Source organism: Pezoporus wallicus, unplaced genomic scaffold (assembly GCF_028554395.1).
Source record: "Pezoporus wallicus isolate ANWC-B61680 ecotype Strahan unplaced genomic scaffold, APGP_CSIRO_Pwel_v1 scaffold_7107, whole genome shotgun sequence".
NCBI classification, from domain to species: domain Eukaryota; kingdom Metazoa; phylum Chordata; class Aves; order Psittaciformes; family Psittacidae; genus Pezoporus; species Pezoporus wallicus.
In genome coordinates this window covers 3212873-3230526 of record NW_026642114.1, presented here as the reverse complement: position 1 = coordinate 3230526, position 17654 = coordinate 3212873, and the positions used below count along the sequence as shown (strand labels likewise).

General features: G+C 45.1%; 1 protein-coding gene across 2 annotated transcripts in view; it reads right to left on the bottom strand.

The window, feature by feature from the left end:
- Nucleotides 1-1697: 1697 nt before the first annotated feature.
- The window catches only part of COP1 (COP1 E3 ubiquitin ligase), a 134336-nt gene continuing 118379 nt past the window's right edge, over nt 1698-17654 (bottom strand). For both annotated transcript variants that reach the window (XM_057427053.1, XM_057427054.1), the window contains exons 19-20: nt 3976-4020; nt 1698-2023 (exon numbers count right to left, since the gene is read on the bottom strand). In XM_057427053.1, coding sequence (XP_057283036.1) covers nt 2006-2023; nt 3976-4020 — 63 coding nt within the window. In that variant the 3' untranslated portion in view covers nt 1698-2005. The remainder of the gene's footprint in view (nt 2024-3975; nt 4021-17654) is intronic.

Here is a 17654-nt window from a genome sequence, read left to right as displayed (position 1 = left end):
TGGCAATCAAGCTAGTGCTCAGCAGGACGTGTCAGACAGCTGCCATCAGGCAGAAGGAACCAATTTTGTCTCCTTCTGCCACAGTGACTTCAGTGATTAACAGAATGGAGACCATCAGGTAGCACCTTACAGAAGGACACAAGCTAGTGTGCAGTCTTCTCTCTTCCCTCCTTCTCTCCTTACACTCACCGGCATAATAGAAACCAGCACACAGCATCTGGGGCCATCCACACCCCTTGGAACTGAGCATCACGTTTACTGTCAGTGGACAAGACTCTCCAGAAGCCAGCAGCAATTTTGGTGTGTTTCACACCCTTCTAGCTTTGAAGGAACATGTGTATCCCCTACAGCCCCACTAGAAACTGGCAATCAGAACAGAACCTAGTTTTGCTGTAAGGAATCATCCTTACTCTGTTCATATCCCCAAGAACATCCTTATTTTTCTTTCAGCTGTGACCAAAGGATGTGAGAAGACCACACAATCCTCCTGGGAAGATCATAATCAGGCTTTTAACACCTAGAGGACATGAGACACCTTTCACATGCCATCATTTACAGCTCCTTGATGGGTGGACCAAGACTGCAGCAGGGCCTTGCTTTGCTGACATGGAGAGTGAAGTCCCTGCAGCAACCCCAGTCTCGGAGGTACGAGGGAGACATACTGCAATGAATGAACACAGAGATTCTGTTTGCAAACCAAAATGCTTCCCACAGGTATCACTATCTACATTGCACCTTTACCACCCACAGCTAGGAAAAGATGCTACGCCCACCAATTCCACTTTCAAGCTTAAAGAGTTTTGGCAGCAATCCTGACAGCTCAGCATGACTGCTACTCGCAAAGACTGTCTGCACCTTCTTACCCGTCCCCCACCAATCCTGCTGACAAAGCAACATCGACTCAGCATCATGGTTTATTCCCCTCCATATGTACAATTAAGTTTATGCATGACCATTAAAAATAAGGCTACTTATATCATGGCTCTGAAACACATTACAAACCAACTCCATCCCCTCTCTTATTATAACATTCAAAACACTTGGCTTCCATGGTGTGCAGAGAGGGGCAAACACAACCAGACCACACGAGCAATTAAGTGGTGCAGGCTTTGGTAACTGTATCTAGAAGCTTCCTCCTCTAGCTGAGATAGTCAAACACAGCCAGGTCAGTGGGAGGGAGGTTGTTATACCACATCTGGGTGAGGTCAGTTCAAGTCCCAGGCAACTGCAGGTCACCTCATCTCAGTACACTGCTGGTGGCAGGCAGCAGAGATGTGCAGGCTTACATGGATGTGGAAGGACAACTCCTCTCTTTTGGAGCTGCCCCTTTGGGTCAAAGCAGGCGCATATGGAGAGAAGAAAGGGGGAAAGCTGCCCTTCTCTTCTTGATGACCAGAGGACTTGAGTCTTCAGGGGTGTCAATCTGGGTGACGTTTCTCAACATTTAATACATCTAAAAAAATAATTAATAAATCAAACGAACAAACAAACCATATTATTATCGGATCTCAAAGTGAATTGCTTGCATGTCCAGGTAAGGCTTAGAGACTTTCTTTTTTTTCCAGAGGGATGAAGAACAGTCCAGATGAAAGTAACTGGAGAATGTGCAACTCGGGACAGCCCTGTGTGGTTCTGTAAGCTCCCTTCCCAAGTAAATCTGTTCCCATATGCAACAAGAGAGAATCTTCAGCTTTAGCTTGTGGCTCAATAAATTTTATTATTCCTTTTAGTTTTTATTTAAAAGAATTTGTTTTCCTATCATAAAAATTAGACAACCATACCACCACCACCAGCAGCAAAGTCTGTGGAGTTAATGTTGATGGCAGACAGGTCACTGGTGTTTCCAGTGTCTCAGAATGTCCTAAGCAGTCCATAAATGGAAAAAAAACCAAACATGATGGTTTTGCGGAGGAACATCAAGGTGGTTTCGGTTTCTTGTCCTGCAGAGGATCCCAGAAGAATACTGTAGCAGGACCAAGCACCTCATCCCTTGAGAGAAAACCCTTCATACCAGCTCCAGTACCTGATTAGTAGGGAAAAAAGAGACATTTAGCATAGGAATTGATGACATTCATTATCTTCCTCATCAGCACATAGATCTCTATGACAAGACTGACCCTTCTGTTTCCATCCCTTACTCTATTCACCAGCATGCAATAATAACACACAAATCAGATAAGCACTTGGCAAGAATCCCAATTTGGTGTCTGCTTGCACTAGGATAAATTATGGCATGAAGCAAAACCATCCACAGTTGCCTCATTTCCACTCATCCCAACCAACCAGCTATTGGAAGTTTTATAATAGACGACAAAATCTCTGATCATCCAGTCCTCTGTGCTCACGTTTCCCCTGTCCACACTAAGGTGGTGCAGCAGCCTCTGAAGGAATGGGCTAGAGACAGCAGAAGAAAAGTGACTGGGAGGGCTGTCACAGAAGGTATTAACCTGGTTTGGTTTTCCTGGGGAAAGCTTTAGAGCTTTAGCTCATGGGTACTGCCTGGCATGGCAATCTACCCCCAGACTGCAACTGGACCATTCCACCTCCCTCTGTGTGCTGCCAAAGGCAAATGGAAATACCAGGGATCTGACAGCCCTGTCTGTTTCCAGTTTTCTGTCCACCTTCTCTCATTAGCAAGTAAAATGAATGAGCAGAACGTCTCCTCTCTAATCATTCTCCTGCTGCTGCTGGATTCACTTTGAGACATCAAAAGCATCTGTGCATTTTGTCCATTTTACTAAGAAGGAAGTGACCAAAGTAATAAGCAGCCAATTTCAAAGCCTGCTAAATAAATTGCATATGAACAAGAGGCTACAGCATCACATGTTGCAACAGCAGGATTAACCAGGCCACTCGTAGCCTAAAAATAAGCTAAAATAAGTATATAAATATAAATATAAATATATATATATATGACATGCAGTCAACACAGACCACTTGGGGCTCTCCCCATTTCGGCCTCTTTTTTCATGTTGACTTTTCCCAGTAATGTTCAGACCAGCAACTCTGGTCCGGCTCCAGAAAGCTGCTACTGTCACAGGGATGTGAGGGGAAATCAGGATGAGGACCTCAGCTTCAATCCAGCATGTAACTTCGCAAACAGCATGCAAACTGCTCCATAAGCAGCTACAGAAAGCTGGCAGGGCTCTGAGCTACAAGCTTATGGCACTAACCACCAAGCCTGAAATGCATGGTGGAGGTCAAGGCTGCTGGGATAGTATTAGACCTGAGGTTCTCCAGAGGATCAGCACCAGCCTGGGTTTGGGCACTGATTTTATCTGGATGTCTGATAGGCACGTAAAGAAGGGCAAGGTCTCTTCCATATTGACATTTCATGGATGGATAGAAATACATTGATTAGGCACTCAGGAAGACTTTTAATTCACATGCTGAAAACCTGGCAAAATGCTGGCACAGGGAGGTCTGTTGCTTTCACAAAACCCTGTGCTGGCAGCTGCTGTCTGTTATAGCCAGTCTGGGCACCAGGAGTAAGCAAAGTGAGGGAGCATTCCTCCTCATTTCAGACACTGCTCCAGCTGGCTGCACATCAGGAGCTCACCTTTCAGCTCCGCTGCACTCCACACTGGCAGCAGCAGTCAGAGGATGGGCTCTGGTTAACACCAACTGGTGAGTTAAATGCACAGCCTGCACTGCCCGAGAAACAGCCTGAGCCTGCAGGGATGCTTGTGCCAGACTCCCCATGCTACCAGGACCCCAAGGAGCAGCAGGATCATGGCAGGTGCTGGATGCCTGCCAGCAGCTTTTCCACACCTTGCTTTAACTGGGTTTCCTTGCTTGTGCACTGTCTGCTTGCTCCACCACATGCCACAGGCAAATACATCATTTAAATTACAGACTTTTACAGCTGAGATGCCCTCCTCTAATGGTTTCTCCTGGTCACACAATTTTTCTGACCTTGGTCTTTCCTAACAACAGATTCAAGTATTTAAAGAGGAGATGCATGAAATAACTTACCTTAATTGTACCCTGGCTGTTAGCAGCAATCAGCACGTTGGACTCCTGGAATAAAAGAAGAGGCACTATCACAGTCTGCCAGTGCAGACTTCCCCCCCGGTTTTGGAAGCAGCAGCAGAGAGCAGCAGTTTTTTATATCTTACACACTAGAAGTGTATCTAATTTCAAAGGGACTTAACTCTTCCCAATTCAAAGATGCTTTCGAGGCTGAAAGTCTTTATAAAAGTTCCTAGAAGAATTAGAAAGCCATAATCCTCAGTGCTTCTGCAGAGCTTTAAATCTCCACAGTAATTTACAAACATAAACCCTCACAGTCTCCTTGAGAAGTGGGCTAATAATAATAACAATAATTATATTAATCTTTTGGCAGCATATGGACAAAGGTCTCCAGCACCCTAACTACATCGACTTATCACCATGACAAACCCTATTTGTCTCTGTGGCCACGCAACGTCTCCCACAGCCAGGAGGTTTTAAACAAGTGAAATAAAAGAGAGAAGATTAGAGAGCAATAGCAGACAAATGCAGTTTGGAAGGGAAGATAAACATAGAGGGCTGCAGTCCTGCTTCATGCAGAAAGGCAGCATCTATTTACCTCCTGCCAACTGATGATGTTGCATTTGGAGATATCCTAGTTGTCTGCAAATTAATGGTCTCCTGCATTAGTCAGGGAACCCCCAGGCAAAAACTCTGCTCTTCAGACCACACTCCTGATGTGACCAGCAAGTGCAGATGCACCCTCCCAAACCAAAATTGCTCAGACTGGGGGAAAACAACATTGTGCCAATAAACCTTAAGCATTTAAGGGCTAGAGTGCTGACAACAGCCTTGGGGGTGCTGAAGTTGAACGACTGCTCCCAGACTGGTGTCCCACATGTGTCCTTGCACCAGCAGTGACAGTGTATGCTGTTGAATCTCCCACCATGAACTGTCTCCCCTAAAGACAGCTATCTTTTCTCAGACACATTTTAAAATTTTTCTCTCTGCTATCTATCCCCAAACTTGCTGCAATTATCCTATCACTTAACACATGCCTTTTTAATAGACTCAGTGACTAGAATATGCCCTGCTCCAAAGGGAGCAGAAAAGTAGCTCAACCCAGCCCCAACAGGGTTGCACGCTGCCACACGGTTTGTGACTTTGCACAGCCACCAGCTTTGAAGCAAAGGGAGAAAAACAGTTTTCAGGACAAAACCCCACTTATAAGGTAAAAGTAGCTTTGTGGTGGACCACTGGGCTAATTGTTATAGATAGATTTAATCACCCTGGTACAATCATTAGGGGATTAGTTAAGACTTCTGATATTATCTCATCAATGATCCTCCAACTCAAAGCTCCTGAAAAGAAAGTATAGCCTTGAAAGGAAGCATATACTTCAATTTCCATTAATTTGGTGACTAAAAACGTCTAATCCTGTGAACTGCTCAGCTTCTGATTAATAACATTAAAATCAAAACCCAGCAGGGGAAAGCAAATACAAATATCCTTTGGGGACTAAACAAGGGACCATGATACCTGGTAGGATTTTGGAAGCAAGGGAGAGGGACTGGCAGGTATCTAGTGTATACTGCAAGACTTGAACTCCTGAGTACAGATGATACAGGTTTGAATGATTCCTGTTTGCACTGTGAGTGACTGGTGATTTATCCAGCTGCTGCAGTCTGCTGGGGTACCACTGTAAATGAACTCTGGTTGAATGAACAGTTTTACCTGCTAAATAAAATAAAAATGCCAGAGGGTAATGTACTCTCACTCCTTGTTCTTCAGAAGCCACTGTGGGTTTTTTTCAGCAGGGTCTGAGCTAATCACCGCTCTGCTGCTTTCACCCACAACTGTGAGATGCAAACAGGAGCAGACAGCAGCAAAATTAGCACCAGATCTGTCATCGAACAAACAGTGACTTGCTTATTAAGGCACTCTAGCACTGCTTCCCTGGGAACACAGCTAAGTAACTTGTTTTTAAGCCTCTAAAGAATCAATTCTCTTCCTTTCGTGTTGCCTGTAAAACAGCCAATATATTCAACATATTAAACACCTAAGCAAGTCATGAAGTTGCTTACATCTGTAGGTTTGTAATTTGTGACAGCCACGTGCATGTCAAACCAATCTTTTTGCCAGGACATGCATTAATGGAGTCATCACATCCGCAAAAGATAACCACCATAAGCAATACCTACTTCCCCTACTGCATCACTACAAGCATCTGTATGTCTCAGGCATAAAAACAGGATATCATCATCCACTGTGGTTGCATGTTTTACTTTACCATAATCGCTTGATGTTTCTATGCACGGCAAGAAAGTTGAAAAGCTGGCCTTCGTCATCCCTCTTTCTGTTGTCTGCAGGAGCCACAAACTCCAAAAGCAGAGGCAGGGGGCATGCTGGAGGTCCACCCTGACCACATAGACCTACTCTGAAGAATTCAGTTATTAAAATGACTCCTGTATGCATGCACCTCCTCCTATGAGTGGTTAGCACCTGTAGCCCTTCTTAACAGGAGAGGCAGAAGGTGGCAGCTGCCTTTGCTAAAAGAAGGTTGAAGAAAAAAAAAGAACACACACATACACACACCCCACAGCCACCCCAAGAATCAAGAGAGTTTACTGCCTGGCAAGTAATGGCAGTTTGTTCCATGCAGTTGCTAATCTCAAGTATTACTGAATCCCAGTGGAAAGCCACCAACCTGTGTAACCTGGCAACCTCTCCTCTACACATCAGGCAGATAAGGAGCGATCAGTGGATATGTGACAAAGTACACTCAGGTCCCCTGCAATGAGGTAACATGGCATCTCAAACAAGGTGGGGACAGCTATAAAATTGACAGGAAATAATTTAAGAGTTTTGGTCCTGTTAAATCAATAGAAAAGAGCAAGGACTCTAAGGATGTCAACAGTATGCATTTTCTTGCCTCTTGGCATTACATATGAATTTAGAGAGATTGACAAATGTAGGTGCACCTCAGGACTCGTGTTAAGATTAATATAGTGTGCAGGTCCAGAACTGCTCTAAGATGTTCCAGGGCTAAGTCCTGTACTAAGACTTATGAACAGCCTTCCACATGTGCTGACTTTTTCCTTGATTGCAGAGACAGTATTATAGGAAACGTGAAGGACAGTTTCTTGACACTGGAAAAGACTCCACCACTTTGTTATTGCATGCACATGTATCCACGCAGAGGTTGTGTTAGGCAAAATGAACTTACAAATCAAAGACAGAGCAGACAGAATCACCCCTGTCCTGAACCTGACACATCCCTGTTCTCTTGGATCTGGCACTGGATGAACATGACTAGTGCATCCACAGGAACTTTGGAGCATTTGCCCTTGGGACTTGAAGGGACTTTCATTGATTGCACCAAAATAAGAAATTTCTGCAGCACATTTTTGATGGCAAAGAAAAACAAAATCAAATTTAGGACCTTCCTGAGTATATGAGATACCTGCTACATTCATCATTCGAGGGAATTATTTATCTGGTGACAGCTGGGTTTTTGAAGCACACTGATTTTCTTCTCTTCTAGATGAGCCCTCTACTTGGATGGCCCTGGGGAAGCAATTTGTACAGGGAAGAGAGGGAGAAGAAGGAAAGTCTGGCTGACTGCTGGTATTCATCCAAAAGCAGTTGGCATTAAGAGAATCAGGAATGCTCTGGATGTTTTGTGAAGCTTGAGGAAACTCAGCTGAACAACTGAAAAGTTACCAGAGCTGCTTCAGTGTGACAGGGAGTAGAACACAGCTGAGGTTGTAGCTCTTCCTTCTTTACACCTTTTTGCAAGAAAACACAGGGGAGGTGGGGCGCAGGACTAAATGAACATCACCCCAGAAGGACAGCTGCTAAAATTATGCACACCTCTCCTTGGAGGAACATGGGTTGATACCCAAGCAGACTCGACTCTATGGAGCAATGGAAAAATCCAGACAGACCCTCTAGCTAAGCTGTAAAACCATTCTCCCAGGAGCTGCAAGACTTATCTCTAGCCATACCTCTTCTTTAATAAAGAGGCATTGTGGACACCTGCCTGCAGCCACAATACTCCAGGAATTAAGCACCCCTCTCACCACTGGGTTTGTGAAAAGTCACAGCTGAATATTCTATTGTCTTCCTTTCCTGACATGGAGAGCCTGCCCCAAAGGGGCTCAAAACAGGCAAGATGTGCACAAATCACCTGCATTTCACCTGCAGGTCACTGCCATGGACTTCAAGAGAGCAGACTTTGGCCTCTTCAGGAACCTTCTTTGTAAGGTTCCATGAGAGATAGCCCTAGAGGGCAGGGGGGCCCAAGACTCTTGGTTGATATTCAAGGATCACCTGCTACAAGCTCAGGCATGCCGCATCCCAACTAGAATGAAGTGCAGCAGGAGGGCCAGGAGACCTCCTTGGATAGATAACAAGCTGCTGAGGAAACTTAGAGGGGAAAAAGAGGCTTATAAAAGGTGGAAGCAAGGACAGGAGGCCTGGGAAGAATACAAGGATTTGTCCGTGAAGATAGGGACTAGGTTAGGAAAGCTAAGGCTCAGTTAGAATTAAACTTGGCTAGGGATGTGAAAGATAACAGGAAGGGATTCTAGAGATACGCTGTGAATAAAAGAGACTAGGAACAATGTGGGCCCTCTCCAGAAGCTATCAGGAGAACTGACTGCCCTGGATTTGGAGAAGGCTGAGGTTCTTAATAACTTCTTTCCCTCAGTCTTCACTTCCAGGTGCACTGGCCACACCACCCAAGTCTTGGAAGGCAGATGCAGGGACTGTGAGAATGAAGACCCTAGGCCCACTGTAAGAGGATCAGGTTAAAGACCATCTTAAAAATCTGAACGTGCACAAGTCCATGGGACCTGATGAAATCCATTTGGGGGCCCAGAAGGAGCTGGCAAATGAAGTTGCTAAGCCACTGGCCATTATATTTGAAAAATCGTGGCAGTCAGGTGAAGTTCCTGATGACTGGAAAAAGGGAAATATAACCCCCACTTTTAAGAAGGGGAAAACGGATGACCCAGGGAACTACAGACCACTCAGTCTCACCTCTGCAAAGTTTAACCATGACAAGTGCAAGGTCCTGCACCTGGGTTGGAGCAATCCCAGGCACAGCTACAGGTTGGGCAGAGAAGAGATTCAGAGCAGCCCTGAGGAGAAGGACTTGGGGGTGCTGGTCCATGAGAAAATGAACATGAGCTGGCTTCAGTGTGCGCTCGCAGCCCAGAAAGCCAACCGTATCCTGGGCTGCATCAAAAGGAGTGTGACCAGCAGGTCCAAAGGAGGTGATCCTGCCCCTCTACTCTGCTCTCGTGAGACCCCACTTGCAGTATTGTGTGCAGTTCTGGTGTCCTCAACATAAAAAGGACATGGAACTGTTGGAACAAGTCCAGAGGAGGGCCATGAGGATGATCAGGGGACTGGAGCACCTCCCACATGAAGACAGGCTAAGGAAGTTGGGGCTGTTCAGCCTGGAGAAGAGAAGGCTGCATGGAGACCTCATAGAAGCCTTCCAATATCGGAAGGGGGCCTATAGGGATGCTGGAGAGGGACTCTTCATTAGGGACTGTAGTGGCAGGACAAGGGGTAACGGGTTAAAACTTAAACAGGGGAAGTTTAGGTTGGATATAAGGAGGAAGTTCTTTACTGTGAGGGTGGTGAGGCACTGGAATGGGCTGCCCAAGGAATCTGCGAATGCTCCATCCCTGGCAGTGTTCAAGGCCAGGCTGGACAGAGCCTTGGGTGACATGGTTTAGTGTCAGGTGTCCCTGCCCATGGCAGGGGGTTGGAACTGGATAATCTTAAGGTCCTTTCCAACCCTAACTATTCTGATTCTATGATTCTATGATTCTATGATTTCTGCCCCCTGCCTTTAACGTAACCTTTGTGAGACCATTCCTCCTCCATTATTCCACATATACCAGGTCCTTAAAGTGAAATTCTGAAGCTCACACTGAAGAAAACTTTGGAGCTTGCTCTACGCAAGAGGAGCAGCCTGGACACTGCCTTTGAAACATCTCAGTTCCCTTGTTAGGAGCAAAACTGTGAATCAGAACATTTCTATGTGAATGTAACCAACACTTCCATAGTTTGTAAATGCAGTAGTTTTGAGAAAGCTAATCTTACCAGGAACAGAGTCAGAGTACTTGAAGGCTGGGAACTGCAGTGGATAGCTAACAACCACAGCTTTGACCACAGAAGCCAGCATGTAAAAGCTGCAGCATCACTCCTCCATGCTGTTAGCCCAACAAAACTGGTCTTTAAACAAACTTATCCAATTGTGTTTCTTGCAAGGCTGAGGAAGGAAGAAAGTTTGGCTAATAGAAAGTGGTACAACACAGACTTCTATTTTGACACTCACTCCTAAATTCTAGAGATGCCAGCAATAATGCAAGGGGCTGAAAAAATTGTTCTTTAGGATTATAAAGATGCCAGTGTTGAAGCAAGATGAGTCTCCAAGTTATATGTGCACATGTTCAAGTGACGGACTGGAAACAGTATTTAGGACTTTCACCATATTATGAACAATTACAGGCCATGAAGCTTGTGCCTCTTTTTTACCCCTCATTTTCTGCACAAATAGAGCATATTCACCTCAAACTTTCAGCTCAGTCATCGAGATAAGCATGAATTGTATGGATTTTCAGCTAGGTTTGCTCTATAGATTCACAGTTAGGATCCTTAAAGATCTTATCTTAAATTAACAACTTCTCACCTTCCCACCCCAGCAGACATTTTTGCTAACAAATGGCTGGTTTGTCAGCAATTCTCTTTCAAGCAGACGGACTCATTGCCATGAACAACCTCACAGCCCTGAACACTTGCTCAAAGAGACTGAAGCCTAATTAAAAGCAAAGTTGTTGATACAATGGGAAAATACACTGGGTGAGAAAGCTTGCACTGAAGTGGCCATTGCCTTATGTTATATATAGGCAGAATAAAAGCATGTAATTTCACTACATGTAGTGCTGTTCGTACAGAAAGCCCCTTCTTTAAGTAAAACCACACAGTCTTTACTGAAGATGGCAACTATTAGTCAGGTGCTATCAAAACATCTGCAAGACGTATTTCACCAAAGCTTTTCCCATTGACAAAACATGCAAAGTCTTTTCATACAAAGTATGTGAAATCAGTTCCCCAAAAGACCACCGCTGCTTGACTTCATCTTGTAATTACCAGATTCTAATGGCTTTTCACTGAAATTCCCCTGAGACCTGGTTATTTTCTTGCTATATGACTCAAGTCAGGTTTTGTTTTCAAAAGAAAATTACAAATTCTAACCTAGGAAAGACGATAAACCTCCAGTGTACAAAACGATAAACCTCCAGTGTACAAAAATCAAGAGATTTTTAAAAGCTAAACTGGTAGATTAGATCTCTTCCCAGCAGGGCAATATGCCGCACAGAGAATTTTGTTTTCTTTTTACCACTGCTGCGATACGCTGTTGTCAATGAAGGGGTGCATGGTGGGATAGCTAAAGCAGCGCACAGCCCTCTACCTCCATGTGTACCGGAATTTATTTTATATGTCATCACACTCACCTAACATTAATCCCTTTTGGGAGTATTATCTATACTGTGAACATCAGGCCCAAACAGAAATTAGTTACTTCTTTAGACCCAGCACTTCTTTAAAGAATGAAGTCTTACATACAAAATATATTGCACCAAGACTTCAGGAGCAGCCAGCTCTAGGTTTTAAACACAGAACAGAACACACATGCCTAAACCATGTCTTTTAATTCTTAGAAACTGTATTTCTATCTCATTCTGAAGGTAATTCCTTTGTACACACAGAGATAAGCCTCCTTAGGCTTATCTGCCTCCCACTCCCCCAAGCAACAACTCAGTATCTATTGAGTTGAAAGAGGTCTCACCTGTGCTTCCTTCTAGATCCAGCTGCAAATACACGATCTTTTGAGTTTTTAAGTTTATAAATGCTACACAGTAGAACCCACATAACAAAGATATTTTCTTAACACACTAACCCGCAGATTTACCGATGACAGCACTCCTTTGGCTTGCTTTGTATAGAAAGGCTTGACTACAACCATATGCACAGGCATATAGTTTCTTCTCATGTAAGAATTCATTGACACACTATAAAGGGGAAAAAAGCTTTCAAACAAATTAGTGTTTTCATCACCCTATCTCACACAGAAACCGCAGCTTCTGCACAAGATAAAGCATGTCTTGCTAGGAAGTGTTCAGGGAGAAATCCAGCACCTCCCCTCCTTTTTCTTCAATTCCAGACCTTAAACTCTGTACCAGGGATGCTTTTATCAAAATGCTTCCACATCTGCTATTTTCTAACCGTGACTCTCAATACATGAATATATCGCTCTTTCCTGCTCCCTGAAGAAGCAGTGTTCTCATTTTCAGATTTTACATTTAATGCATTTTTCTACTTCTATTCAGACCAAGCTCAGCACAAGAAGATGCTGTAGAACTGGAAGCTTATTTGTTATCATATAAACCCAGGTCTCTGTATTCATAGCACATGGGTGCCCAGAGGAAAGCAGCCCCAGGCTTGCTCCAATGACACACTCAAATAAGTAGTAAGCTATCTCTCAGCCAAGTGAGAAATCACTTTTTAGTGATTTAGCATACCATGACCTTTCTTTTCAGCATGCAGCTCTCAAGAAAACAAGATCAACAAGGCAACTAGACCAGGCTAGAAGAAAACAGAAGTACGCATGTGTACAGTGCTGCACACAGACACCAATTTGCTTGTTTCTGCAGTCTTCTCAGTTCAGGATGGAAATAGAGGCCACGACTGATGGAAAGAGGGCAAAGAAAGTTCTGCAAAGGCAGAAGAGCCAGCCAGCAAAGCCCACCCCAGGACTTTTTGATACATTAAACACAACTGCCTCTGTATTTTAGTCATTTTGGAACAAAACTGGTTTTGATGAGCACCTAATTTATTTGGAATTCAAGATGAAAGCAAAGCAGACAGCTTTAACAGCTGTTGCACACTCCCCATAAGGTAAGGTAGGGACATGTGTTAATAAATTATGCTGGCATTAACTCTCCTCTCACCAAGGGCAAGTCTTCTCTTCCTCTATATGTGGGAATATTAAGCTTCACTGCCCATCTAACTGTGACAAGGTCTCTACTACTTTTCCTATGGTTGTATATCCTGGGATTTCAGACACTCCCCATAAACAATATGCACAAGACCTCGAACAAAGCAGCAGCAGTATATAAATACAGCTTGCAATAAGCCTACAAAAAAAGCATACATAAACATGCAACACATTAGCATCAATACTGCAAAACCACAGGAAATGGCTAGGCATTAGTTTAGTGAAAACAGCTTTTAGCATCTATTTTCTTGATACTTAAAGCTTCCTAATATTCATTTGGCAATTCTACATAATGCAATGATGTACATTGCTTGACAACTGCACAATCCAAGACTTGCATTCCTACCGCTGATACATTCCTCTTTTCTACTGTTTGTTGCAGTCAGTCATTACATCATTCTAGAGATGATGAATTTAATCTCCCCCTCCCCCCCCCAGCCAAAGTCATGCTGCCCTGCCCACCTCTGCTGTATGTAGCAAACCCAAGCCCCATTGCTTATGTCTCCTTTCCAAACCCACAAGGGAAACAAAATGCGTGATCTGAAGAATTGGCCACCAACCCACATGAGAGTATTCAGAAATGGGCTCTAAATCTGGTAGGTTTAGATTTTGATTTTGTGCAGACCAATGGCAAACCATCAGGGATCAGAAAAATAAACAGAAATCAGCAGAATATGAAAAAACCTTTTCAGTCCAGATACCATGAATTAGACAGACAAGCAATACACCTTACAAGCAGAGCCTACCATGAGTGCTACACAGCCCAGTCCTGAAGCACAGCAAGGACCACCCCTCCCAGCTGCTGCACGGGGAAGGAATGGATGCTCTCCTGCGAGATGCTAGAAGACATCCTTTCCTGTGCCTCCCAGCTCCTCGGTCCTCTTTAACTTAAAACACACTCCTTGCCCTACCGTGAAAAGCAAACTTCAATTTGTTCAAGTAGTTGGTTCTCTTATGCCTCTCTCACACTCATGATGTGTTTCTCCCATCCCTTTTACCTTCTCTACTCTTCTTTCTTCTCCTTTTTGTCAAGTCAGTGCTTTGTCTTCCAGCTCAACTGTATCCAACATGCCTCAGTTGCTCATTTCCCTCTTTCAAATCTTCTTCACACTTGAGTCAGCAATTTCCTAGCTTGTGCAAGAACGCTTTCGTCTTTCCCAAACTATCTGTCCCACATCCTTTGGGGGATCTGTATTTGCGAGATCATTGTCCCTTGCATGTCATCTCTCATCAAAACCCTACTTTCAGCACTTGTTCTTGAGTTTCAACTGCCTCTTCTACAGTACTATACACATCTTCCCATATCCTTCTCCCTCCCCTTGTAAATCCACCTTTGAAAATTCTACTTACAGAACAGTTCCCTTTTCTTTCCAACCCTTCTGCTTCCAGCATATTAGCACTGGCACAAGATGGGCACACCTTCCTTGGATTTAGAAAGGGAACACATGACAGTTAACCTTCCACTTTGGTCCCAGTATCCAATCAACCAACTCTATATACTCCCACAGGCTGTCTTGTTTTCTCAGCTCTGTACTTGTAGGTCCCTGAACTCATTACTACACTGTTCCTCTGGTCCCTGCCTGGGCTGTCAACTAAAGCTCATTCCCACATCTGCCTAGATAAAAACTAGAGGATAGAAGAATACAGGGAGACAGAAAGCTTACAGTTAGAGACTGAAACACCATGTTATTTTGTGGCAACAAGCTGCTGACGGGCCAGGAGCTTTCACCAGGAGAAGGTCACCCACATAAGCAGCCTTGCAGATGCACACATTCCCCAGATACCCTTTCTTTCATACTTTTTCCTGATACACAATAGCTAATACCGCATGTCAGGGGCCATGTTGAAGTGGAGCACACTCCTCTCTAGAAGGCTGACAAATGGTTTCCAAGCTGGGCCAAGAGAGATCACTGCTAGATGACACATCTCCTGTGCTCTGTGAAGCACAATGCAGCATTGATGCTGCCAGTGACTTTCCTGAAGTTCAGATCCTGTTATTAAATCAGTCCCTACATAGAAATTCTATGAAATAATCTATTAGCTGGTCCAGCTCCTGCCTCCCTTCCTCTCCCAGTGCCATTAGTTTCAATCTCTAAATAGCCAAATGATACAGGCTTAAAACTGACCCAACCACCTTGACATTAATATTTTAAATTATTAAGTCTTGGTTCTCTAATGCCAATAAATCATTTATATGTGCACTTTTAATTAACAGTCCAATCACTAAAAACAACTTAGCATTCACATAGCACATTTTATCAAAGGAACCAAAGACACATTACAACATTAATTGAGTGTAACAAATGCCATGGTGAGGTAGCTAAGTATTATCCTACTTTGACACGTGGGGAAACTGAGGCAACACAGTGGACTTGTCCAAGGTTAATCCAGATGTTCACAATGAAGTGCTGAAGAGAAAAAGCATGGAGAAATACCACTGAGATTTAACTCTCCTAATAAGCATTCCTCTCCTGAACTGCAGTATCGGGAGAGCGGTGAACAGAGCGGGTCGAGGCAGTTTGCGTAGGCAGGCGAGCAGGATGGTGAGCACTCGTCGTATGACCAGGGCCCAGTCTGGGAGCTCTGCTCTGGCTGCCCCGGAGGTGGCCAGCATAGGCACCCAGACACAGCTGATGAGAGGGGAGGCTGCAGTGCAGAACTCAGGGTGTAGAGACTGCCTGCACTGGTCTGGTGAGGGGAGGGTGCACAATGGGCAGGGCTGCACTAGGTGTTCCCTGGTGGAGGTCTTCCTGCAGCAGGTGGCTGAGCTGCGGGATGCTGTTAATAGACTGCGAGATGTCAGGGAAGCTGAGAGTAAGCAGGAATGCTTGCTCCCAGCCCAAACTGTGCAGGGGCCTCAAGCTTCACCTCTAGCTCATGAAGGAAAGAAGGAGACCGTTAACCTGTGAGGCTGGGAATTAGTGACAAAAAAAACAACAAAAAAAGGAGGAAAAGGACAACCAAAAGCAAGGGGCTTCCTCCTAAATCTGTTGTCCCCACACAGAACTGCTTTGCTGTCCTGCAGGGGGCTAATGAGGAAACGCACTCGAGCCAGAAACAGCCGGCTGATGCCCTGGTAAAGAAGATCTCTACTGGTGCTGCTAGGAAGAAGCAGCGGGTCGTAGTAGTAGGGGACTCGACGCTGAAAGGGACAGAAGCACTCATCTGCCGGCCAGACCCTGTCTCAAGGGAGTTGTGTTGCCTACCGGGGGCACGGATCAGGGATGTGGCAGAGAGGCTGCCTGCTCTAGTAAGTCTCACGGACTATTACCCACTCCTGGTGATACATGTGGGTGCTAGAGATATAGACAGTAGTAGCCTGGGGAACATAAAGAAGGACTACAGAGCCCTGGGGGAGGTTGTTAGGGGCTCTGGAGCTCAGACAGTCTTTTTGTCAATTCTCCAGGATACAGGGGAGGACCTAAAAAAAGCTAGGAGGATTGGCCAGGTTAATAACTGGTTAAAAGGGTGGTGTCATAGTCAGGGGTTTGGGTGTCTTGAACACAGGACCCAAGTTTGTAGGCCAGGTCTAGCGGGGGCTGGTGGAGCCGGTCTGATAAGGAAGGGAAAGAGCAGTTCTGGTATGAGGCTTGCCAGACTGGTCAAGGATGCTTTAAACTAGATGTGTTGGGGGAGGGGGGCATCATTCCATCCCAACACACCCAGTCAGTTGCCAGAACCTATAATAAATGCTCGGAGCAATATAGAGATATTCCAGTTGCTCCAGCCAATGAGCTGGCTTCATTTGGAACATGGCTCAGATGCCCCTATACAAATGCCCGTAGCATGGGGAACAAACTAGAGGAATTAGAGATGTGTGCACGTCTACAGGGGTATGATATAATCGGCATCACAGAAACATGGTGGGATGGCTCCTATGGCTGGAGTGTTGGAATGGAAGGTTACAGGCTCTTTAGAAAAGACAGGCCTGGCAGGTGGGGAGGGGGAGTTGCCCTTTATGTTAGGGATAGGCTGGAGAGTATGGAACTCTGTCTGAGGACAGGTGAGCAGTCCACAGAGAGTTTGTGGGTCAGGGTTAAAGGGAGAACAGCAATGGGGGACATTATTGTGGGGATCTGTTACAGACCGCCTGACCAAGGAGAACCTGAGGATGAAGCACTCTATAGACAGATAGGAAAAGCCTCACGCTCACAGGCCCTTGTTCTCATGGGGGACTTCAACCACCCTGACATCTGTTGGAAGAACGGTACGGCCCGGCACAAGCAATCCAGGAGGTTCCTCGATTGCGTAGAAGACAACTTCCTTCTGCAAGTAATAGAGGAGCCGACAAGGAGAGGTGCCATGCTTGACCTCGTGCTCACCAACAGGGAAGGGCTCATTGGAAATGTGACTCTCCAGGGCAGCCTTGGATGCAGCAATCATGAGATGGTCGAATTTGAGATCCTCAGGATAGTGAGAAGAGCGTGCAGCAAGCTCACAGCGCTGGACTTCAAGGGAGCAGACTTTGGCCTCTTCAGGAACCTGCTAAGTAAGGATCCATGGGATACAGCCCTAGAGGGCAGGAGGGCCCAAGACTGTTGGTTGATATTCAAGGATCACCTCCTGCAAGCTCAGGAGTGTTGCATCCCAAGTAGAAGGAAGTGCAGCAGGAGGGACAGGAGAC